General features: G+C 43.0%; 1 protein-coding gene across 1 annotated transcript in view; it reads left to right on the forward strand.

Annotated features, from left to right (window-relative positions):
- The window catches only part of LOC136881827 (neurogenic protein big brain), a 342022-nt gene that overhangs the window by 17385 nt on the left and 298036 nt on the right, over positions 1–26601 (forward strand). Inside the window, exon 2 of the mRNA XM_068229338.1 lies at positions 14125–14251. Coding sequence (XP_068085439.1) covers positions 14125–14251 — 127 coding nt within the window. The remainder of the gene's footprint in view (positions 1–14124; positions 14252–26601) is intronic.

Raw genomic sequence — 26601 nt, forward strand, 5'->3', positions numbered from 1 at the left:
ATGGCCACTTGCTAAGAATGAAATCAACACGATTACCGAACCAAATCTTTACGTATTTTTAAGATAAGAAGACCCAGCGAACTTGGTTCAAGGAGGTGGAAAGGGACGTACAGGAGATGAAGATCACTTATGAAGATACACATCACGCAGGTCAATGCCAAACGACGCCTCGCTTGGTGTAAGGAGCGTAAACATTGGACGAGACTGACGAATCACGGTACACAAGGTGGCGATCCAATAGCAGGGTGTGGGTATGGCGAATGCCCGGTGAACGATCTCTGCCAGCGTGTGTAGTGCCAACAGTAAAATTCGGAGGTGGTGGTGTTATGGTGTGGTCGTGCTTTTCATGGAGGGGGCTTGCACCCCTTATTGTTTTGCGTGGCACTATCACAGTACAGGACTACATTTATGTTTTAATCACCTTCTTGTTTCCCACTGTTGAAGAGCACTTCGGGGATGGTGATTGCATCTTTCAACACGATCGAGCACCTGTTCATAACGCACGGCCTGTGGCGGAGTGTTTACACGACAATAATATCCCTGTCATGGACTGGTCTGCACAGAGTCCCGACCTGAATCCTATAGAACACCTTTGGGATGTTTTGGAACGCCGACTTCGTGCCAGACCCCACCGACCGACATCGATACCTCTCCTCAGTGCAGCGCTGTGCGAAGAATGGGTGCCATTCCCCAAGCAACCTTCCAGCACCTGATTAAACGTATGCCTGCGAGAGTGGAAGCTGCCATCAAGTCTAAGGGTGGGCCAACACCATGTTACATTCCAGCATTACCGATGGAGGGCGCCACGAAGTTGTACGTCATGTTCAGCCAGGTGTCCGGATACTTATTGCTCATATAGTGTACAAGAAAGCAACCCACTCGGGAGGAAAATAAGACCACCAGGGTTTTGAGGAAAGGCCAAAGTTGAAGACGGGAAAGACGTGGACGGAGGAAAGAAAAGAGTAAGAACGGCAACGAATGAAGGAGAACTGGGCAAAGATCAAAACCCAGAGAAGACAGCTGAAAGAACGTGGTCATTTGTAGGCCGATACGAACAAAGAAGATTTTTACTATTTGCTTTACGTCGCACTAAGACAGACAGGTCTTTTTTTCTTTTTTTGCTAGTTGCTTTACGTCGCACCGACACAGATAGATCTTAACGGCGACGATGGGACAGGAAAGGGCTAGGAGTGGGAAGGAAGCGGACGTGGCCTTAATTAAGGTGTAGCCCCAGCATTTGCCTGGTGTGAAAATGGGAAACCACGGAAAACCATTTTCAGGGCTGCCGACAGTGGGGTTCGAACCTACTATCTCCCGAATACTGGATACTGGCCGCACTTAAGCGACAGACAGGTCTTATGGCGACGATGGGATAGGAAAAGGCTAGGAGTGGGAAGGAAGCGCAGGAAGGTGCAGCCCCAGCATTTGCCTGGTGTGAAAATGCGAAACCACGGAAAGGCATCTTCAGGGCTGCCGTCTGTGGGGTTCGAACCCGCTATCTCCCTATTGCAAGCTCACAGCTACGTGGCCCAAACCAATCAGCCACTTGCTTGTTAATAATAATAATAATAATCATCATCATCATCATCTTCATCACGAACCTCCATAATAAACGCTCATCCTCTTGAAGCAAACTCGCCGGAAGCAGAGGCATTGTAGGGATACAATTTGTGGGCAATGACCATCTCAACAGACCGTAATTTCTAGGTTGTTTTTTCTACCCTGCGTTGCTCGTATCATTGCCCTGTGTCAGGGAATGTGTCGTCGACCTAAAGACAGAATGTCGTGCATCTCTGAAGCGTAAACGAGTTTGACAACTCGACTTGAGTACGTTGATACACGCGAGCTGCTTTTTGTTTCTTGAATACCTTTAAGGTGCACCCTAGCACCGATAACTTGAGAAATTCGTTTAATGACACTCCAACTGAAAGCTGGTCAATGTAGATTCAAGTTACTATTCCTTACGAAAGCTCTTCTCTTCTTTAGGAATTTTCTATCTTGGTGTATAATATTTGTTTAGATTTATAAATTTTATTTTTTACAATTTGCTTTACGTCGCACCGACACAGATAGTTCTTATGGCGACGATGGGATAGGAAAGGGGCAGGAGCGGGAAGGAGATCTAAGTTAGCTGTTGCTTGTTCCGCACACAAATTCAGAAATAAAGCCAACTACTAACCGAGACAGGGAAGAGGTTACAGACTAGAGAAAAATCCACAGTTGTAGCCCTTCAGGCAAACAACTCAATATTGAAAACTTTTTAGGGATATGAGCTGCGAATTTTATTTATTTATTTATTTATTTATTTATTTATTTATTTATTTATTTATTTATTTATGACACATGTCTATAACAGAGTTGCACTCCAATTACAACAGACATTACAAAATATAGTACAATAATATACATTGCAAAACAGAAAAGATCACGAAAAATTAACAACAGATTTTGAAAAATTATAATAAACAAATTAACAACAGATTTTGAAAAATTATAATAAACAAATTTAGAAGAAAAATGCCAAAAGAGCAATAGGTTATATACAGATCAGGATTATATAGTGCTGCAATTGCTGGCTCCTGATTACATAAGTAGGAAGAGCTAAAACTTTATGTGCAAGCACACACATATGTGAACAGGTCAGGTGCATGATTAAGAGTGTAAAAATAATATCTCGGAGTTTATAGACAATTAAATTCCATTTGGGTTATTGACAAAGGGAAAGTATAATTAATTATATTTTCTGTTGATAAGATGCTATTTGTTAAGATTGTTTAAGTATATTCAGTAAAGAAAATCACTTGACATTTTTTGAGGCCACAACACTAGTTGCAAATCGAGGATTGTGGCGACGTTTAGTAAATTCACAGAGGCTTGCAGACTGAACGCTGAAAGGCATAACAGTCTATAATGATAATGTGTGTATGTAATGTATGTTAGGGACATTGAGAGATCTATATCGTGGTTTCTGAATAAGTCATTAAACGTACTACACATCCTTACTAATGGCGAATTTTTGTGAATTAATATGTTGGATAAGAGATTTAAAAGTACGTCCGGTTACGCAAGTTAGATTTGCTTACGTTAAAATTTATTCTTACTAGTAGATCACCACCATATATAACGCCATTTTTAATTTTGTGTAGAAACAATTGTTGGTATAGGCTAATTCTCGGCGAGCGCTTAATGAATTATAGCTAAATTCTTCTAATAAGTGACTATATGATATTTTCAACCTATATGCTGAATGATTATGCTTCTTGTAATAAATAAACCGTAAGAATCTCTTTTGAACCTTTTCAATTTTATTTATATATGATTTCTAATTTGGCATCCATATAACGGATGCATATTCTAATTTTGACCTCACAAATGAGTTATAGAGAACACATAAAGTATGAGAATATATTAGATTAGTTTGCCTTTTTCTACGACTACGAGCGCCAATGTGAGTCAGTGCATTGTTTCACTTAAGTACCACTGGGAGCGCTAATGTGAGTCAGTGAATTGTTTCACTTAAGCACCACAAGGAGTGCTAATGTGAGTCAATGCATTGTTTCACTTAAGCACCACCACGAGCGCTAATGTGAGTCAGTGCATAGTTTCACTTAAGCACCACTAGGAACGTTAATGTGAGTCAATGCATTGTTTCACTTAAGCACCACCACGAGCGCTAATGTGAGTCAGTGCATTGTTTCACTTAAGCACCACTAGGAGCGCTAATGTGAGTCAATGCATTGTTTCACTTAAGCACCATTCGGAGCGCTAATGTGAGTCAGTGCATTGTTTCACTTAAGCACCACCACGAGCGCTAATGTGAGTCAATGCATTGTTTCACTTAAGCACCACTAGGAGCGCTAATGTGAGTCAGTGCATTGTTTCACTTAAGCACCACTAGGAGCGCTAATGTGAGTCAATGCATTGTTTCACTTAAGCACCTTTCGGAGCGCTAATGTGAGTCAGTGCATAGTTTCACTTAAGCACCACTAGGAGCGCTAATGCGAGTCAATGCATTGTGTCACTTCACTAGGAGCGCTAATGTGAGTCAATGCATTGTTTCACTTAAGCACTACTAGGAGCGCTAATGCGAGTCAGTGCATTGTTTCACTTAAGCACCACTAGGAGCGCTAATGTGAGTCAATGCATTGTTTCACTTAAGCACCATTCGGAGCGCTAATGTGAGTCAGTGCATTGTTTCACTTAAGCACCACTAGGAGCGCTAATGTGAGTCAACGCAGAGTTTCACTTAAGCCCTTATAAGTACATTCGGTGTGAATTTTTCAAAAAATAAAAAATAAACTCCTGAGCGTATTGAACCAAGGAACACATTACAGAAAGAATAATCTAAATAAGTTAATTTGGCTAGGATTTGAATAAAAAAAGAAAACGAGTAAAGAAACGCGTGATTTTAGGTTGTTTTATTCGGAACTGCATTTAGGCCGGAAGTGATTTTCGAATTTTTAAAAATTTTCCTAGAGCTTGTAAAGTTTGTAAACTTTCCGAGCCCTTTAGCCCTTCAGTGTTCGGCGCAATTGAGGAAATTGCTTAACTTTACGTTTTTGGTATCATGGGGACCCGTACTTTGTCTGTCAAGAAATGCTTTCAACATTAAAACTAACACGCACTGAAATCTATAAAGCAAATATTGTTCAAGGCCAACGGACACATAACTCGTATATTACTCGCAAATATGTTACTGTTTTAATCGTAATATGTTCTCTTTATTTCTTACTCGTTGCATAGAATAAACCGTGCAGGTGCGGGTTAAAAGACTTCGGGACCGTAGTCCGCCATTAGAAGTGCCCTGTTGTAAAGCACTGAGGTGGTAGTGATTATTGTTTTAAGAGGAAGTAGAGAGATAGATGGGTAAATTTAGATCTGTGGGCAGGTTGGGCAGATGTGAAGGACGAAGGAGGTGGGTAAAATGATGTATATAAGGAGTTTGGAGGGGGTTGTTGCCTCTTGGCTTAACGTTTTACATCTTTATTTTGTTTCTTACAGACAAAAATGTTTTACACTTAATCAGTATCAGAATTAGGTTGATAACTAACTAATTACATGTTAAAAAGTAACGTATCATAAACTTAAGCCATGTACAACTATTGAACTCTAGTTAACAGTAACTACTTGTACATTAAAATTACAAAAGTCAAGGGCAAAGAGCACAATAATACTGAAAGAAGTGCAGTTTTAAAGATATACCTATGTGAACAATAAAGTTGTAAAAAAAAAAAAAAAAAAAAAAAAAGGGAGAGAGAGAGAGAGAGAATTGCTAAAGAGGTACGGTACAACTGGGCAACCATCCTCTATATAACACTGATCAGAGAGAAAAAATGGAAGGGATCCGACACTTCAAAAAATGAAGATATCGACCAAAGAAAGACAAGGGCTACAGGGGGCGTGAAAATGAAAGACTCCCTAGCCCTCGACTGCTCTAATAGCGTCGGAGTCGGAAAATGGGAGGTCGGATAGGATAGATGAAGTTGAGGAGCCTGGCACAAGTAAGTTAAAGCAATGCCAGGACTCAGCGAAGGGCCCTTGGTTGCCAACCCACGCTCCCAAGTTTAAAGCCCTTGGGTCCCCGCTTAGTCGCCTCGTACGACAGGTAGGGGATACCGTGTGTGTTATTATACCGCCCTCAACCCCACAGGGTGAGTAGGGTACCGAGTTGAGGCTGCCTAATGGTAATTTGGTGAATTGTGTTCTGGGTAGGGGTCTGCCTATATGTTGAGACAAATGCCTAGTCTCCGAGCTAGAGCTTCTAACTGCACGCGGCCGGAAATCCAGCCCGATACACTCTGAACCAAGGATACGTATCAAGGATACGTTAATAACTTGTAGGATCTGCTGTGTTGGATTTATTGTAGGAGAATGTAATATAGATTTTTTTTTTTTTTTTTTGCTGGTTGTTTTACGTCGCACCGACACAGATAGGTCTTACGGCGACGATGGGACAGGAAAGGGCTAGGAGTGGGAAGGAAGCGGCCGTGGCCTTAATTAAGGTACAGCCCCAGCATTTGCCTGGTGTGAAAATGGGAAACCACGGAAAACCATTTTCAGGGCTGCCGACAGTGGGGTTCGAACCTACTATCTCCCGAATACTGGATACTGGCCGCACTTAAGCGACTACAGCTATCGAGCTCGGTAAATAATATAGAATTAGTGGATAACATAAATACATTAAAAGTTGCAAATTATAAATTTCATTTTTTATTCCAACGAAGTAAAAAATGAAATGGCATATGGCTTTTAGTGCCGGGAGTGTGCGAGGACATGTTCGGCTCGCCAAGTGCAGGTCTTTTGAATTGACATCCGTAGGCGACCTGCGCGTCGTGATGAGGGTGAAATGATGATGAAGACGACACATACATCCAGCCCCATGCCAGAGAAATTAACCAATGTTGATTAAAATTCCCGACCCTGCCGGGAATCATCGAACCCGGGACCCCTGTGACCAAAGGCCAACACGCTAACCATTTAGCCATGGAGCCGGACATTATAAGTTTGCAAGGAAGCTCTTGTCCTCATCCTGAGGTGGTGCAGCTCTTTTTAGACACCCCCAATGGAGGTGAGCTGCATGTACCATTTCAACCACACACCAGTCCTCGTGCCTTTCTTAAATTTCTGGCAGTACCGGGAATCGAACCCGGGCCTCCGAGGACGGCAGCTAATCCGTTACACCACGGAGGCGGACAGTTTGCAAGTGTACCTGAGTGTATATAAATATTAACTATCAAAGATGATTAACAAAAGTGTTATTTTATCCGAATTAAATTTTAAGACAATAACACACACGTCAAGTGCACCTAATTGTTCATTTTATGTAAATGTTGTGTATTTTTGTGATAGTTCTTTCAGTGTCACGCGCCATTAAGCTTAAGGTCTAGATAACCATTCTCACTTTAATATTAAGACTAAGCTGCTGAAGATGCCTAATATATTTAGGCGAAACATGTCCCGTTATTCCATTGTGTAACATCGGTTTAGATTTCTAATAAACCACAAATTGTATTGAAAAGGTGGACTTATACGAGATAATTCTCTCATGAGCTTATACATCAAAAGTTTTCATTCCCCACCCTGAAGGTGCGGGGCGGGCCACCTAGAGAGTTACACCCTCTCTCTGGCCAGGAGATGCCGGCAGATTGGGCAAATGTGAAGGACGAAGGGGGTGGGTAAAAGGATGTGAATAAGGAATAAGGTTGTGGCCTCTAGGCTTAACGTTTCACTACTTTATTTTGTTTCTTACTACAAAAAGTTTTTCTTTCATAATATATACCTACACCTTTTTCTTATATTTTTTTAGCTAAATCTTGGTTTGGAAATACAACAATTCTACAGATTTAACAAAAACTTGATAGTAATTTTGCATTGTATCCTACGCCTGGAATTCCAGATACGGAAACAGACAGCTAAATTTGTAAGTATGCTACTAGGTTTCATAATTGTTCGCTTGATACACTTACAAACTGTCCAGCTCCATGCCTAAATGGTTAGCGTGCTGGCCTTTGGTCACAGGGGTCCCGGGTTCGATTCCCGGCAGGGTCGGGAATTTTAACCATCATTGGTTAATTTCGCTGGCGCTGGGGGCTGGGTGTATGTGTCGCCTTCATCATCATTTTATCCTCATCACGACGCCTACGGGCGTCAAATCAAAAAACCTGTATCTAATAATAATAATAATAATAATAATGTTATTTACTTTACGTCCCACTAACTACTCTTTTACGCTTTTCGGAGACGCCGAGATGCCGGAATTTAGTTCCGCAGGAGTTCTTTTACGTGCCAGTAAATCTACCGACACGAGACTGACGTATTTGAACACCTTCAAATACCACCGGACTGAGCCAGGTTCGAACCTGCCAAGTTGGGGTCAAAAGGCCAGCACCTCAACCGTCTGCGCCACTCAGCCCGGCAAGACCTGTATCTGGCGAGCCGAACATGTCCTCTGACACTCCCGGCACTAAAAGCCATACGTCATTTCATTACTTACAAACTTTCTGGGTGGAAACATTGATGGTTGTACAAATTTGTAGAAGACGGAACTTATTTACGAAAAACTTGAGAGCTGAGGGGGATTAAACCAGGGTTTCCATAGGTGTAAAGTTGGAATGAGAATTTAAGCCTGAATGGGTGGTTGAGACATGTAGATTGAATGTTTTATTTTCCGCGGCTTCTAGGTGATCTATTGTAGGGGTGAATATTGAACAATGAAATAGTTAGGCAACGGATGAGATCTTCAACTGTGGGTGGTGAGAAAAGGGAACTGTTGGGTGATATGGGCGTGCCTCAGAAGGCTACAAGTTCTGGTTGATTTTGGGGAGGCGGAGGGTGAATTCTGCAACGGCGAGAGTATACTGTGTGAGTACCTCCAGATATGTGACACTGGTGGTTGGTGTGCTGTGGATAACTTGATAACTTGGGATCACTGCTGAGAGACGATGTTCTGGCTACTTTCTCCGTCATAACTTGGCCTTCCTGTGAAGGCAGACAGGTTTGCCAGTTTCCTCCCATTCACCAACATCTAGGATGCGCCCTCACGCGTGCGATTGTACTAATTAATACGTGACATAAAACGTTATGATGTACACTGACTGACAGAGCAAATGCAACACCAAGAAGGAGTGGTTTGAAAGGGATGAAAGTTGGGAAAAAAACAGAGACGGCACGGACGAATAATTGATGTTTATTTCAAACCGATATGCAGGTTACACAATGCGCACGGCATCGACTCAGTAGGATGTAGGACCACCGCGAGCGGCGATGCACGCAGAAACACGTCGAGGTACAGAGTCAATAAGAGTGCGGATGGTGTCCTGAGGGATGGTTCTCCATTCTCTGTCAACCATTTGCCACAGCTGGTCGTCCGTACGAGGCTGGGGCAGAGTTTGCAAACGGCGTCCAATGAGATCCCACACGTGTTCGATTGGTGAGAGATCCGGAGAGTACGCTGGCCACGGAAGCATCTGTACACCTCGTAGAGCCTGTTGGGAGATGCGAGCAGTGTGTGGGCGGGCATTATCCTGCTGAAACAGAGCATTGGACAGCCCCTGAAGGTACGGGAGTGCCACCGGCCGCAGCACATGCTGCACGTAGCGGTGGGCATTTAACGTGCCTTGAATACGCACTAGAGGTGACGTGGAATCATACGCAATAGCGCCCCAAACCATGATGCCGCGTTGTCTAGCGGTAGGGCGCTCCACAGTTACTGCCGGATTTGACCTTTCTCCACGCCGACGCCACACTCGTCTGCGGTGACTATCACTGACAGAACAGAAGCGTGACTCATCGGAGAACACGACGTTCCGCCATTCCCTCATCCAAGTCGCTCTAGCCCGGCACCATGCCAGGCGTGCACGTCTATGCTGTGGAGTCAATGGTAGTCTTCTGAGCGGACGCCGGGAGTGCAGGCCTCCTTCAACCAATCGACGGGAAATTGTTCTGGTCGATATTGGAACAGCCAGGGTGTCTTGCAATGCTGAAGAATGGCGGTTGACGTGGCGTGTGGGGCTGCCACCGCTTGGCGGCGGATGCGCCGATCCTCGCGTGCTGACGTCACTCGGGCTGCGCCTGGACCCCTCGCACGTGCCACATGTCCCTGCGCCAACCATCTTCGCCACAGGCGCTGCACCGTGGACACATCCCTATGGGTATCGGCTGCGATTTGACGAAGCGACCAACCTGCCCTTCTCAGCCCGATCACTATACCCCTCGTAAAGTCGTCTGTCTGCTGGAAATGCCTCCGTTGACGGCGGCCTGGCATTCTTAGCTATACACGTGTCCTGTGGCACACGACAACACGTTCTACAATGACTGTCGGCTGAGAAATCACGGTACGAAGTGGGCCATTCGCCAACGCCGTGTCCCATTTATCGTTCGCTACGTGCGCAGCACAGCGGCGCATTTCACATCATGAGCATACCTCAGTGACGTCAGTCTACCCTGCAATTGGCATAAAGTTCTGACCACTCCTTCTTGGTGTTGCATTTGCTCTGTCAGTCAGTGTATAAAGAACTGTTGCAGTGGGCTTCTAGCTCAGTTAGCGCTCTTTCTTAGGAATGCGATTAATAATTATGTGTAGCTACTGCTAGCCTGGTTCAGTCCTTATAAGGTATTTGATGGTGGTGATTATTGTTTTATGGCAACCATCCGCTATTAACACTAATTGGTGGGAGGGAGGGAAATGGCAGGGATCCGACACTTCGAAAAATGAAGCTATCGGCCAGAGAAAGAGGAGGGCCACGAAGGGCGTGAAAATGACTCTCTGGGCCTCCATACGTTTTACCGTCAAGGTCGGAAATAAACAGTTGACCAAGGAAGATCGGATAGGTGGTGCAAGTAAATGGAAACAATGCTAGGACACAGCTAAGGACCCCATGATCGCCAGCCCACGCTCCCAAGTTGGCATGACATGGGGGTTTTATTGACACCAAAATAAAGTACAGAAAGTGTACAACAGATGGCGCTGGACAGCAACACGTCAGTGTTGCCGCATGAGACCCGTAGACGGTGTAAAATGAGCTGTCTTGAGAGAGGGTGTGGTCGGTAGATGCAGAGTGGGTCTCGGCCCACAAGTGGCCACGGCTGGTCCGTGGTCCAACAGCTCTGCACTCTGTCCGGCCAACCGAGCAGAGGAGCGGTGGCCACGGCTCTACCGTGACTCTACGCCTCTGTATTCGGGAGACGGGACAGAGGAGGACCTCTCGGCTGGCCCCAACCCTCGGCTGTCCTGAGAATGATTTTCCGTCGTTTTCCAGTCCCCTGCAGTAAGGCGAATGCCGGGACAGTTCTTAGTCTAGGCCACGGCTGCCTACCCCCTCACCTTCTTCGTGCATCTCCTTCGCCTGAGAGACGGAGTCACCGTCTAGGAGGCCCTCCTCCCTTCCCCATTTTAATAGTAGTAGTAGTAGTAGTAGTAGTAGTAGTAGAAGTAGTGGTAGTAGTAGGCAGTTCCTCGCCATACCTACGGATATGTTGTGCAATGCTGTTCAAACATTGTCCCTCGACTACAGGTATTTTTGATGAATGATGGCCGACATGTTGAGAATGTGGTATAAAGAACTTCGTCTTTGCTATCGCTCGATTGTTATGCTAATTATTGCTTGTGTACCGTATAAAGCGCCATCTCTTGGTCATTTTGTGTACTTTATCTTGATCTCAATAAAACCCCATGCCATGCCATCCCAGTCATGTGTGTCAATTATTATTAATTCTCTACCTGCAATATTCCTTGAACTATTGCCTCGTCAAATGATAACGAACTTTTGGATCACCCTGTACTGCGTTCACTTTATTTCTGACCACTTTGTAGAGTAAACACGGAAACGGCCAGTACAGAGGACATGGAAAAAAATTGTCACCTGATTGCTATCGAGTTAGTTGTACAGTCATTGCATTAGTAATGAGATGGCTGTAGTGTAAGTGCTTAATACACATTTACAATGCCACGCCTGATTGCTGCGGCCAAACCATTGAACAATCTGTTTCTCTTGGAGGGAGAGTGTTCTGCATGATCAAAGGCTTCACTGTGCTTGAAGCACAACTCTTTTCAAGTTTATCTTTTCATAAAAAATAAGATTGCCTTAGATCCTTTCCCACATTAAAAGTATTTATTTTCTCTGTAGTTCTTGTTAAATGTAGTAAGCAGTCTGTCCTATGCCGATGACTTGATCTTAATAGCAGATTGTGCCGAAAGCTGGAGTCTAATATTTTGGAAGTTGAAAACAGGTGCAACGAGTATGGTATGAAAATTAGCCTTTCGAAGACTAAATTTATGTCAGTTGCCAAGAAATTCAACAGACTTGAATGGCAGATTGGTGATACAAAGCTGGAACAGATACTATCTGCGCACTTTTTAGCGATAGATTTGTGTACGGGTTTGAGGAGCAAGGAGGTAGCATATCCGGTTCCGTTAGTACTGCCAACTGAATGGAAATGAAATCTGAATTGAATCGATAATATGATCGATCGATATGAATATTCTAAAATTTTGTTATCTTGAGCCAACAACTGTGTCACACACACACACACACACACACACACACACACACACACACACACACACACACACACACACACACACACACACACACACACACACACACACACATTATATAACATTTGTCGATGTGAATCTTATTCCTAGAGTGAATTCTATAGTTTAGCTTTGCTGTGTAAATAACAACAGTACTAGTACGTAAAGTGTACGCCAGATGTCGCACAGCGATGCATAAGCGATTCATAGTTTGTGTTTCAAAGGTTGCCAGTACTAATCTCGAAGATTGCCGTGGTCGACCGATTTAGCACTAGGGGTGTAAATCTATCGCTAAAAAGTGCGCAGATAGTAGATGATTTCAAGTATTTAGGATGCGTGTTCTCCCAGGATCGTAGTATAGTAAGTGAAAGCTAATGTAGTGAGCTCGCAGTTGCGATCAACAGTATTCTGCAGGAAGGAAATCAGCTCCCAGACGAAACTATCTTTACATCGGTCTGTTTTCAGACCAACTTTGCTTTACGGGAGCGAAAGCTGGGTGGACTTAGGATATTTTATTCATAAGTTAGAGAAACAGACATGAAAGTAGCGAGAATGATTGCTGGTACAAACAGGTGGGAACAATGGCAGGAGGGTACTCGGAATGTAAAGATGAAGGCTAAGTTAAGAATGAATTCGACGGATGAAGCTGTACGCATAAACCGGCTTCGGTGGTGGGGTCATGTGAGGCGAATGGAGGAGGATAGGTTACCTAGGGAAATAATGGACTCTGTTATGGAGGGTAAGAGAGGTAGAGGGAGACCAAGACGACTCAGGTTGTGGTGACGTTTAGTAAATTCACAGGGGCTTACAGACTGAACGCTGAAAGCATTTAACAGTCCAGTTGCGGCGTTGGAGGGGGTGGAGGGCGAGTGGACCGCTCCCCCAACACACACACTTTGTGGAGGAAACATTACATTCTTATTCTACTTTAGCTGGCTGAAGCTAGGAATTATTTTTAAAAAGCCATTTGTACAAGCCCTGTTGTCTTATCAGCTAATTCTTTTCTTTATTTTCTTTAATTATTAACAAAATTATCAGTGGAAATACGTACAAAATGTTGTTCGTCGCGACTAACCGATTTGTATAGAACCACTGCAAGTAGTCCGGCTCCATGGCTAAATGGTTGGCGTGCTGCCCTTTGGTCACGGGAGTTTCGGGTTGGATTCCCGGTGGGGTCGGAATTTTAACCATAATTGGTTAATTTCGCTGACACGGGGGCTGGGTGTATGTGTCGTCTTCTTCATCATTTCATCATCATCATCATCATCAGGACGCGCAGGTCACCTACGGGAGTCAAATCAAAAGACCTGCATCTGGCGAGCCGAACTTGTCCTCGGACACTCCCGGCACTAAAAAAAAAAAAAAAAAAAAAAAACAACATACGCCGTATCATCACTGCAAATTGTAGAGACTTGTGCTGCGAGGGAAGGTAGCAGGGGTACATATTTTTGCCAAGGTCGTGGACATTGAGGTATGATTCACCCGTTGACACCGCGCATTCGTCAGTCTGACAGTCTGTTTAGTGTCTGTTAGTTTCTTAGAGTCTAGTCAAGTACTAAATGATTTTTAATTGTAAAATCACGCCGAACTTGCATTTAATTGTAATACGTTCGTATTATTATTCCTTTGGTATATCTATATAAATAAAGCAAAAGTTTTGTCTGTACATTGCTCAGAAATTAAAAAGGGTGACATTTCTGTATCAGTCGTGTCCACAGTAACAAGGAAATGTACTTTTTAATTTTCCGTAATTTGGTCCGGGAGCTGACTTTCTTGTTACAGAATACTGTTGATCGCAAATTAATTAATTAATTTAATGTGTAGCTTTTATTTCAGTTTTGATGTTTATACCCCCGCCCCCTAAATCCCACAAAGCCGGGTACTTTTCGTAGCCTGTACAGTTTTACCCCTCACTCGTAATTCTCAATCGCCGCTACTGTAACAGTCTATAATGAAAATGTATCCTTTTCTTAAAATGCTCCGTGAAGCGCAGGTATGTCGACGAAATTCTACAGTGATCAAAACAGACTGAGATAGCAAAATGATTGCTTGTAAGATAAAAATGATAATGTTGAACTCTTGTTTTTCAGGAGCCCACATGAATCCCGCGGTGACAGCGGCCATGGTCCTCACCAGGAACATCACCCCGTTGAGGGCAGTCATGTTCATAACGGCTCAGTGTGGAGGTGGCATAGCGGGCGCCGCCTTGCTCTATGGGTCAGTACACTCAAATTATGTTGTGTGCTAGTGTCTGAATGCCGCATGCTATCTTGTGTTTGTGTGTTACTTACGTGTTGTCTTGTATTCTGCTGCTCATTTGAGTTTCAACTGATAGCTCCTCATAAGGCTCTCTTAGTCGGAAAACAACCGGATATCTTACTGCGTGGATTGTTTGCTGGAAAAGTAACAGCATGCCATCCGCTACTTTATTGCTGTGATCACTTTAATGTTTAAGAAAAGTGAACCGAATGCGTTGGCCGTGCGGTTAGGGGCGCGCAGCTGTTAGCTTGCATCCGCGAGATAGTAGGTTTGAACCCCACTTTTGACAGCCCTGAACCGTAGTTTCCCATTTTCGCACCAGTCAAATGGTGGGGCTGGCCCTTTTCTATCCCTTCCTCGCCATAAGATCTGTGTGTGTCGGTCCGACGTAAAGCACATTGTTAAAAAAAAGGAAAAGAAGAAAACTCCACAGATGACCCTTCAGGCAAAGAACTCAATGTTGAAAACATCCTGGGGAAATGAGCTGTGAATTTTAGGTAAATGAAATACAAAAATGTATGATAATGTATTCTTTATTTGTTGCTAAAATTACAATCCTTTTCTTAATCATCGTTATTCGGTCGGTTAGATTATCAGTTTGCCTTTTTTTCTACCACTACGAGCGCTAATTCAGAGTTTCAGTTAAGCCCTTTTAACTATATTCGATGTGTACATTTTTTCAAATCAATAAATTCCTGAGGTTATTGAACCAAAGAACACATTATAGACAGAATTATGTAAATAAGTTAATTAGCTAGGATTTGAACAAAAAAGAAAACGAGGAAGGAAACAAGCGATTTTAGGCTGTTTTTCCGGAACTGCATTTAGGGCGAAGCTATTTCCGAAATTTTGTTTTTACTTTGATAGAGCTATCCAAGACTCACAGTTTGAAACATTTCCTGGCCCTTTGGCCTTTCAGCGTTCGGTACAATTGAGAAAATTGCTTAATTTTACGTTTTTCTTAGTATGGAGATCCTTATTTTCTCTGCTACTCAGCATTAAAAAAAGAAAGGTCAAACAACAAATGAAGCGAACAACCGAACTGCCTTTAGAGATGGGTACGGTTATTACGGTTGTTGTTGTTGTTGTTGTTGTTGTTGTTGTTGTTGTTGTTGTTGTTCAATCCTTGTCCCGTTTCTCTCCTCGGTCGGGTATGAAGTGAGATGAATCTTCGTAGTTTTACAACCGGACGTCCTTTCTGACTGCAGTCTCATCAGAAATTGTTGCTGGCAGTAGGATGAATCTGCCCAACATTACCTCTACCAGTGATTACAAATCCGAATGGTCTGTGTACTGGCCTTCGATTTAAACAGCCCTTAGTTGGATTTATGGGGATTTTTAAGTGAAAATGAAGTCCGACTCGTTGGTTGAATGGTCAGCGTACTGGCCTTCTGTTCAGAGCGTCCCGGGTTCGATTCCCGGCCGGGTCGGCGATTTTAACCGTAATTGGTTAATTCCAATGGCTCTGGGGCTTGGTGTGTGAGGCGTATTCAACATTAGGAATCATCCTAGGTAGGGCCCATATCTTCACAGACATGCAGGTCGCCTAATAGGCCGTCTACGAGAAAAAGACCTGCACCAGGTCTCTCCGGAGGCCATACACTATTATTATTATTATTATTATTATTATTATTATTATTATTATTATTATTATTATTATTGTTGTTGTTGTTGTTGTTGTTGTTGTTGTTGTATAGTGAAAATGAAAATCCACAGCCTGTTTTCAGTCATTTGACCGGGTCAGGGTTGGAATGAATGAAGCTCGCATCTAGCGGCGAGGATATGAATCGTGCCGGCTGCCGAAGCCTGTCGCACTCCTCTGGGGCAATGATTAATGAATGACAGATGAAATGAAATGATACTGCAGAGTGTTGCTGGAATTATATATGATAGGGAAAACCGCAGTGTCAGGAGAAAAACCTGTCCGCCTCCGCTTTATCCAGCACAAATCTCACATGGAGTGATCGAACCACGCAACCCAGCGGCGATAGGCCGGCGCGCTTCCGCCTGAGGCACGGAGGCTTTGGATTTTTAAGTGCTTATGGTTAATTATAAGTTTATAAACAAGAAAAGCTTTTGTATGGTTGTAAGAGCTGGACTATTGGAAAAAAAGAAAGAGAGTCATTGGAAGCAACTGAAATGCGGATTTGGAGGGAAATGACGAGGACATGATGGACTGAAAGAAAATACGAATCGAGGTGTTCTAAAGGAAATCGATGAACAAGGGAGACTAATAAAGTAAGTAAACTTGTGTCCTCATCCCGAGGTGGTGCAGCTCTTTTTAGGCACACTCCCATGGGAGGTGAGCTGCATGTACCATTTGAACCACATACCAGCCCTCTTGCCATTTTTAAATGTTTGGCAGCATCGGGAATCGAACCTGGGCCTCCGAGGACGGCAGCTAATAGCACTAACCGTTACGCTACCAAGGCGGACAGGGAGACTAAGTAAGGATATGGAAAGAAGGAAGTTAAACCTGAGACATAATAACTTCCTAGTAAACATGTTTGAAGGAAAAGTACTAGGAAAGAAAGGAAGAGGAAGACCAAGGAGTATGTGAGGAACTGGACGGGTAGAAGCAGGTGAATAGAACGGCAGGAATGAGAGGAAAATGGTTGCACGACAAGGCTTAGCCTTTAATGTGTGACGATGGTTAAATTTCTCTACCAACCACAGAAACACGCAATAGTGAACGCTTCCCTCCACATAGTGGATGAACATTCGGCCGTAAAGCTGCGGCCCCCAAGAAATCGAACAAAAGGCCAAGAACTGGGCGAGTTGACCGTGCGGTTAGGGGCGCGCAACTGAGAACTTGCAGTCGGGAGATAGTGGGTTCGAACCCCACTTTTAGGAGCCCTGAAGATGGTTTTCCATGGTTTCCCATTTTCACACCAGGCAAATGCTGGGGCGTACCTGTGTCGGTGCGACTTAAAACAGATTCTTTAAAAAAGGCCAAACAGAAGAAAAAAGATCGTAAATAGATTCATCTAGCCACCGTGATCCTAACAATAAAACGTAAATAGTGAGTTTCCTTTAACAGTCTGTTACTTGTTCATTTTAACCTCCTTGCCATGGTATAATGAACACGCGGACGTGTTGATTTAGTCTCACTGTGCTTGCAGTCTTAATTGCAAGGTGTGTTGTGGCGCGTAATAATTATATCACTCTTGACTTGGCTCTCACCGTGACCTGTGTACTCGAGCACTTTTACCAGCTTAACGAAGACGCGGCCTGGGGGTATCTCTACGGCGAGGCAACTTTACTGTGTACTCATCTCCCTGTGTGGTTCTATCACAAGACTGCAGGTTCAAATCTGGCAGAAGAGGTCGAATTTTCGAAGGACGGACGAAAGTCTGTTGACGACCACCACCGCCACCACCACCACCACCACCACCACCACCACCACCACCATTATCATCTTTATCATCATCGTCATCATGAATTCCTTCCAGCGAGCCGGGGAGGATTAAGAACAATGTGCCTCCATTAATTACGGTCCTGGTATGCTTCCTTTCTCTCTAGGGCACCCCCATGTTTCTCTTCTCTAGATCTTATCTGATCTAACCATCTTTTTCTATGGTGTCCACTTGGTCTTCGTCCCGGAATGATCTCTTCAAAATACTTCCTTTGTGTTCGAGTCGCCTGCATCTGTTTAACGTGTCCTAGCCACTTCAACCTTGCAACACAAATCAATCAATCAATCAATCAATCAATCAATCAATCAATCAATCAATCAATCAATCAATCAATCAATCAATCAATCAATCAATCAATCAATCAATCACTACTGATCTGCATTTAGGGCAGTCCCCCAGGTAACAGATTCTCTATCTGTTGTTTTTCTAGCCTTTTCCTAAATGGTTGCAAAGAAATTGGAAATTTATTGAACATCTCCCTTGGTAAGTTATTCCAATTCCTAACTCCCCTTCCTATAAAGGAATATTTGCCCCAATTTGTCCTCTTGAATTCCAACTTTATCTTCATATTGTAATCTTTCCTACTTTTAAAGACTCCACTCAGACGTATTCGTCTACTGATGTCATTCCACGCCATCTCTCCACTGACAGTTCGGAACATACCACTTAGTCGAACAGCTCGTTTCCTTTCTCCCAAGTCTTCCCAGCCCAAACTTTGCAACATTTTTGTAACTCTACTCTTTTGTCGGAAATCACCCAGAACAAATCGAAAAGCTTTTCTTTGGATTGTTTCCAGTTCTTGAATCAAGTAATCCTGGTTAGGGTCCTATACGCAGGAACCATACCCTAGTTGGCGTCTTACCAGAGACTTATATGCCCTCTCCTTTACATCCTTACTACAACCCCTAAATACCCTGATAACCATGTGCAGAAAGCTGTACCCTTTATTTACGATCACATTTATGTGATCACCCCAATGAAGATCTTTCCTTATGTTAACACCCCAAAGGGAACTTTCAACCCATCAACGCAGCAGTTATAACTGAAAGGACAATTCCTATTTGTGAAACTTACAACCTAACTTTGCTTGTTGTTTTAAGGGGCATAACACAACCTGACTTTTAACCCCGTTTATCGTCATACCATTGCCTACAACATTACCGAGGTCATGTTGCAGTTGCTCACAATCTTGTAACTTATTTATTACTCTGTATAGAATAACATCATATGCAAAAAGCCTTATCTCTGATTCCACGTATTTACACATATCATACAATATCGGTATAGTGACACACTATCCGACAATAGTTGTGCGTATTTGCACTTCTTTCTATGCCCTGGTGCTTCTGTGGGATCAGATTCTGTAGATTCAGTCAGACACGACGCCTAAGGGTGATACAGCTGGACAGCAGACATCCTGACAGGTCATCTGATAACCAGGAATCGCCTTGACAGTCCATTTGGCTGTGCAACAATCGTCCTCAAGCGTCGTCATGAGATCAATTTTTAACTTGAAAATATTTATTCTCCGCTTTAGTTTTAACTTCATATCGTTTTTCATATGTCCGTTTCTTATGTAGTATTTTTCATTTATTTATTTATTAATTTATTTATTGCAGTAGCATTTAATGTAATATTTAACACAATGTGTACATATGATCTTAAAAGTAGAGAAGTTCACTGTCAATACAAGGTTTCACCTTTAGCATAATGAGAAGGAGGAAGTATTCTTTATGTGCAGTTGAACAGGTGATGTAGTGAACAATGTGATCCGCAGATTTCACAAACACAGTCGCTGGATGCCCGGTGTAAACCTTTCTTATTACAAATACGCTGATGAAAGCCGTGAATTGCTTCTCTCGTGCGGAAGTGACGTAGTTTAACATTAACTGCCTTCCATTCATCATTGTTCATGGTGGGAGTATTAAGGAATTCTTAGTCTATTTCTGCAGGTTTCTGGAGTCGTTCGTCCAGGAACCCTTTGGTAGTTGAGGTTGGTGTCAGATGATAATTTGTCATCAGGTCTTCTATGAAGATTTAATGTAGTATTGAAAACATATAGTTAAACAAGTTAAAAAATATGAAAGAAGATATTTTGAAGAAGCACAGAAAAGTGAAAGAAAGGAAGAAACAACGTTTCGGTGACGACTCGAACCTGTGCACCTTACGAAACGGAGCTATAATTATTTTCAATTATTTTCACGACAGTTTAATCCTGATGTAAACATGGTATGTTTTAAGCGTTTGCCTAAGAAAGAGTTGTGATTGGCTGAGCGTGAAGTACCGACCTCCACCCCGTTAGCGTCTCGTTTTTGGACGTACAGGGCTGCGCATCACATACGACAACAGTGCGAAGATCTGAACTTCTGAATAAACGACTAAACCTGGATTTTGTTCACTTAGTTCATTGAACATGTTCCGGGGTTATCTGTGGAACGCAGAGGTGAAAGAAGGTGCCGGGGTGAATGGGTCTAACTACCAAATCAAAGTTAATATAAAACTTTAACAAGGTTATATTTTTCTGAATTTTAACCAGCAAGAATAACAAAACTTTAACAACATATCACTAGGTGATACAACAACGGTATGGCAATTTAGAACCAATACTTATAAGGATCCAAGATTAAAACTTTTTTTTTTGTTTTGCTATGGGCTTTACGTCGCACCGACACAGATAGGTCTTATGGCGACGATGGGATAGGAAAGGCCTAGGAGTTGGAAGGAAGCGGCCGTGGCCTTAATTAAGGTACAGCCCCAGCATTTGCCTGGTGTGAAAATGGGAAACCACGGAAAACCATCTTCAGGGCTGCCGATAGTGGGATTCGAACCTACTATCTCTCGGATGCAAGCTCACAGCCGCGCGCCTCTACGCGCACGGCCAACTCGCCCGGTATTAAAACCTTTAAAACCGAGCTCGATAGCTGCAGTCGCTTAAGTGCGGTCAGTATCCAGTATTCGGGAGATAGTAGGTTCGAACCCCACTGTCGGCAGCCCTGAAAATGGTTTTCCGTGGTTTCCCATTTTCACACCAGGCAAATGCTGGGGCTGTACCTTAATTAAGGCCACGGCCGCTTCCTTTCCACTCCTAGCCCTTTTCTGTCCCATCGTCGCCGTAAGACCTATCTGCGTCGGTGCGACGTAAAACAACTAACAAAAAAAAAAAAAAAAAAAAAAAAAAACCTTTAAACACTCTTGGGGCTGCGAGCCCTAATTTTACAATTCAGAGCTCTTAGTTCGATTTTAACCAAGCAACAATTTGTTCAAAAGGGCAGAAAACCCCTAATCACACGGAGCACTTGCTCCCGATTACCATATCAGGCCTCCCAGAGGCACTTTTACCACACAAGAAAAGATCTGACACGCTCTCAGTTTTTCAAGCATCTTCAAGGCAATAGCAGACTTTACAATTGCTTGCCATCAAGGCACAACTTACAAAAATGAAACGGGGGTACCTCGTACCCAAACTACTGGGCCCTAGTAGAAAAAGAACAGGTTAAGTAAATGGCCCGAAAAACCAAAAGGAATGAAGGCGAGTATTTGCACTCGCATTCTTAAAACCTAAAAGGCACTAGGCCGATGACACAGGGGCTATTCCCAACCTATGGAGGTGACCCGTATAAGAAGGAAATTTAAACATTACGGAAAAGAAAAATTCAGTTACCAAAACGTAATCACCTCAAACCAAAATGAAGGGGAGCTCGAGAGGGTAAATCACTCTCTATCACCGATTTACAGTTACAAATTTAATTAAGTTTTTAGATAGAGTAAGCCGGCAGAAAATTACATATTTAGGAAATTAGGTTACATTGTAAAGGTTTCGGACCTTTCCCGCGGGTTAAACTGCTGAGCTAGCAAGAAATAAAGATGTTAAAAGGCCATTACCTTATTGAAGACCTGCTGCCTGATGAAAGAGGCGCTTCCCGCCTCCTGCTTTACGTCCACACACTTAGTTAGATGTTAATCGAGTGGCCAAGATATGTGAAAATCAGCAGTTTATAAATCCTCGGGGAAGGTTCGAGACCTTTCATGAATAATTAAGCCACATCCTCTCAATTTTATTGGATACCTTACAGTTACACACCAAATCGAAGAAGAAGCCGGTGATTGGCTGAAAATTAAGTACGGAAATTCTGGGTTGGCTGAATTCGAAACTAGCGGAAAGAAAGATAAATATTGCCAACTCACAAATGAATGAACGAAATTTAGTAAAGAACAAACTTATGAATACAAAATTTCTTCAAATAAAGTTCCTTCACTTCGCACCAGGGCGCATGATCATAGTTTTTCGACAGTGACGTCTATGAGAGAATGTCCAAACTTCTGGATAAATAGTAAACAAAAACAAGTCGAAATTCACACACTGACATCTTCAGACGAAAGGTTTAAGTAGGTCCCGTTTAAGTTCAGTGTTTCTCCAGTAGAGGCGTTCCAATTGGCGCAAGATTTAAACGTGCGGCGTAGAGGTGTACCTCCTGGTACAGAACACATTCACATGTTGACTTCTGAGCGGTTTTCCTCTTTTGTGCTTCACTACACGCGATGGTCCTACCTCTTGCTCCATTTCTCTCACTATGAATACTCGCTGACTGCTGCTGCAAGATGCAACACCTATCTTCACGCTGTACAGTTTGAGACTTTCCCTCACTACGAGAAGTCTTCCTGTATTACACCACGCCTTGTGCCTTCATTTCCCGTTATATAGCCACTATTTCATAAACAAGCATATAATATGTATATATTATATTCACCGGTATGTATAATGACCCTATTTTAATCTGATTACGTACTCTTCCAAATTCTCTAACTGTAATAAAATAAAATGAAATAACATTAACGCGACGTCCAATTTTCTTCGAGCTCGCATACAGTCGAGTGAGTGCGACGATTGCTTCTCCAATGAACTATGTCCACGTGCAAAAGCAAGGTGTTCCGCCTATTTGTTTACATCAGGACTAATCTCTTGTGAAAAAAAGTATAGCACCTTGCACACTGTGCCACAAGAACGCTTCTCCGATGGCTTATACTGTATTCAAAACTAGAACACCAACTATAGAGAATTTCGAAATAAGGCCGGGCTGAGTGACTCAGGTGGTAGAGTGGTGGCTTTCTGACCCCCCAACATGTCAGGTTCGATTCTGGCTCAGTTCGGTGGTATTTGAAGGTGATCAGATACGTCAGTCTCATGTCGGTAGATTTGTTGGCACGTGAAAGAACTCCTGCGGGGCAAAATTCCAGCTCCTCAGTGTCTCTGAAAACCGTAAAAAGTAGTTGGAGGGAGGTAAAAACCAGTATCACTATTTTATTACTTCGCGAAACACTGACAAAGTCTGTGTTCACCACTCAATACACTCCACTTATCGGTAACAACGTCCTTACTATCTCTGGCAAATGGCTCAAGTTTGAACCCCGTCCAAATGATGTGACTCATTTGAGATAGTATATCACGGCTCTGTGGTTCGAATTCCGCGTAAAATTCAATTTGAAGGGCACCAGCAACTGAGCCCGATAAAGTGTGGGAGTGCACATTTAGTCCAGTTAATTAGTGAAGCCCCCCTGCAGAGAGGATTGGACCGCTGCCCCGTCGTTAGTGGGTGCCGTTGTTGGCTCTAGTTTGTAAATGAATGCCTCTGGCACAGAAACAACTGAGTTTTCACCTTTCGCTTCCGTGAGTAAATCTCCCACGGACTATCAGAGCAGTGCGTGAGCTGTGTTTTTAGTAGCTGAAGACATGGCTGCCGTTTGCAAGCAGAACATCAAGGATGCTTGTCCCAAATTAGGTCAGCCTTCACATTTTTGACACATGTATCTTACGGGCGGAAATTTGCATCACAGGATTAACTACAGCAAACTCTCGGTTATCTGAGGTAATCACTGGACCAATTCACACGGATAACTGAAAGGCCAATACAACAATTTCTTAAAACGTCTATTGTTGGCAAAACACTTGAGGTACAAAACGTCAGTTTTTAGAGTTGGGTCAAAAAAAAAAATCAGTAATGTAGTTTCGCTTTCGAGTTTCATTCAAGTTCTTCTTCCTTTCTTTCTTTTTTAATCCGTTTGCCCTTCAGGGTTGGTTTTTGCCTCGGACTCAGCGAGGGATCCCACATCTACCGTCCCAAGGACAGTGTCCTGGAGCGTGAGACTTTGGGCCGTGGAATACAACTCGGAAGGAGGACCAGTACATCCAGGAGGCCTTACCTGTTATGCGCAATCTATCTCTTATAGCTGGTGATCATCTGAAATTAGCAGTCGTTGAAATGAAATAGCGTATGGCTTTTAGTGCCGGGAGTGTCCAAAGACATGTTCGGCTCGCCAGGTGCAGGTCTTTTGATTTGACTCCCGTAGGCGACCCGCGTCATGATGAGGATGAAATGATGATGAAGAGGACACACATACCCTGCCCCCGTGCCAGCGAAATTAACCAATCATGGTTAAAATTCCCGACCCTGCCGAGAATCGAACCCGGGACCCCTGCGGCCAAAGGCCAGGACGCTAACCATTTAGCAATGGAGCCGACCAGCAGTCGTTGATGGATGGCAATGGCCGAGCAGCACTGTGTTTGAAGAAGAATGCAGATTGTTTCAAAGGTTATCACTTCACTTGAACTGTAGTCATCACCTATCCATTTGAGCAAGTTTTTATTTTCCAATTCCATCAGTGTATTAAATCACTTTTAATTGTCTAAAAATCAGTTTATTTTTTTCTACGTTCTTACGAGTAATAAACAATAATACTTATCATACTTATCATGAGGTAACATTTGTACACTTCTGAACTTTTCCCTTTTTGCTCACCAGTATGATCAGATACATCAACAACCTCTTGTCAATGTGTTGTTACATGTCTAATCACCCTGTAATATTTTTTGCACGTCGCAGTTGTGGGTGTAAATAAATTCATGCAGTGTAGGGTTAAAATGTTATAGCACGCGTACGGCATCCTTCCAAAAGGATGTTAGAGTCAGGAGTGTTAGTGTTAATAGAGGATGGTTGCCCAGTTGTACTTTCTCCTAAAACAATAATCACCACCACCTGTCTTGGCCTTTGTGAGGCTGACCTTTATTGCACTGTACCTTGACATTATTATTACCCGGAGTAAGTCTTCTTCATTTTCTTCTCTCGAGACTGAATATTAAAACTCACATCAGTGGGTCAGCAATAAGGATAGGAAGTTTCACTTTCGTCTCGAGAACTAGTGATGGCGCTACTGATGTAAACAATAGTGTGGCCGTGAGAACTCGCTCTAATGTATGATTACTGAGCCGCAGGTTCCATTACAGGGGGGCGTGGGAACTTCGCCTGGGGTCACTCTGCGAGATGAGATGCTCAGTAATCAGCCGGTCACACTTCACGCTCCTGTGACATATATCCCGGTGCTGGGTCGCAACTCCGATAAGTAACTTTATACGCGTATTCTAATGATGGAAAGGAATGTAGTTAGAGTACTTGTTATTGCAGCTATCTCTCCAACTTTCACCTCACTTCCTCTTGTATGGGAAGTCTAAGGCCTTGTGTAACGTCCCCATCTAGATGGGGGCAGTAGGTATCCCCTGCTGTCGTAAGAGGTGACTGAAAGCCAGGGGCCGTAGTGGCTCTTAACTTGGAAGCGTGGGTTGCGAGAATGGGGTCCTTAGCTGAGTCCTGGTATTGCTTCCACTTACTTATGCCAGGCTCCTCACTTTGCCCAAGATCTTCCTTAGAATCTTTTCTTTGGCTTCTAGATGTCCTGCCAGACCTTTCTTATTCATTGACAGGCATTCTGCCGCAGAGCTTCCAAGTCGAATTACTGTACAGTAATGTTTAAGCTTGGATTTAGAAAATATTGACCGTTTGTTATAGATATCTTTGGTGAGGTGGTAGGCCATTTCCAAATTATTCTTCCTCTTCACATTGTTAGGACCACTAAAGACCGCGAGATCTGAACTGTTTGTCTTCTTGTCGGCCCACCAGGTTTTCATGCTTCCAGAGTGTGCTTTCTTCCATGAATCAGAATGGACATGCCTCAGTCGAGTTGGGACTTCTTCTTGATGAACCTGTCTAAGTTGTGTATGAGTGGTACTCGGAGCTGAATGTCTGTTTCTGTGACTCCATACTTTATAAAAGATCTTTATCGATCTCCACCAACCAAGGAGGAATCGTTCTGAGACTTCTGAAGCAGGATAACGGACGTTAAACAGATCCTTTCAGCTGTCTCTCCAGCTGAAGAGGTGAGCGTAAAAAGTTATCGTCCTTTTCTGGATTACTTTTGATATCTTTTCTGTATGGGTGTATATTTCTAAGTTGCCCCGAAGTCGGATAATCCTCCTTTCCTTAATTGCCAGTTTTTCAAGCAGGCTGTGTGTTAGACATTCCGCTGCATTAAGGTCTAATTACAGTTTGATAATGTCTAATTTTTGCATTTCGAGAGAGAGGCATTTTGTTATACATGTTTTGAGTGAGTCGAAAGACTGTTTCAAACTTAATGACACGGGTTAGGACGGCGAACTTCTCAGAATTGTTGGATTCAACCCATTCACGTACGTGTTTCAATCTTTCCACTTTCAAGATTCTACCGTGGATAGTCACAAGATGTGCTGGAGCATCTATGATATTATTATTATTATTATTATTATTATTATTATTATTATTATTATTATTATTATTATTATTATTATTATTATTACGTGAGGCTAGATTTGAGATTAAGATTTCTTTCCTCGAGACGGTCTTGAAAAGCGTGGGAATCAACCAGTCAGTCGATTAATTAAGAAGCACCAAATACTGTAGGTACCCGCATCTTGACTTGATTGCGTCATCATTGTATATTGTGTCAGGTGAGCGATAAAGAAAAACTCCCGAAGCATTAAAATTGTGCTTTATAAACCTGATAGAAAAAACATCCATTCTGTAGTAT

This window comes from Anabrus simplex, chromosome 10 (genome assembly GCF_040414725.1).
Source record: "Anabrus simplex isolate iqAnaSimp1 chromosome 10, ASM4041472v1, whole genome shotgun sequence".
Classification (NCBI taxonomy): domain Eukaryota; kingdom Metazoa; phylum Arthropoda; class Insecta; order Orthoptera; family Tettigoniidae; genus Anabrus; species Anabrus simplex.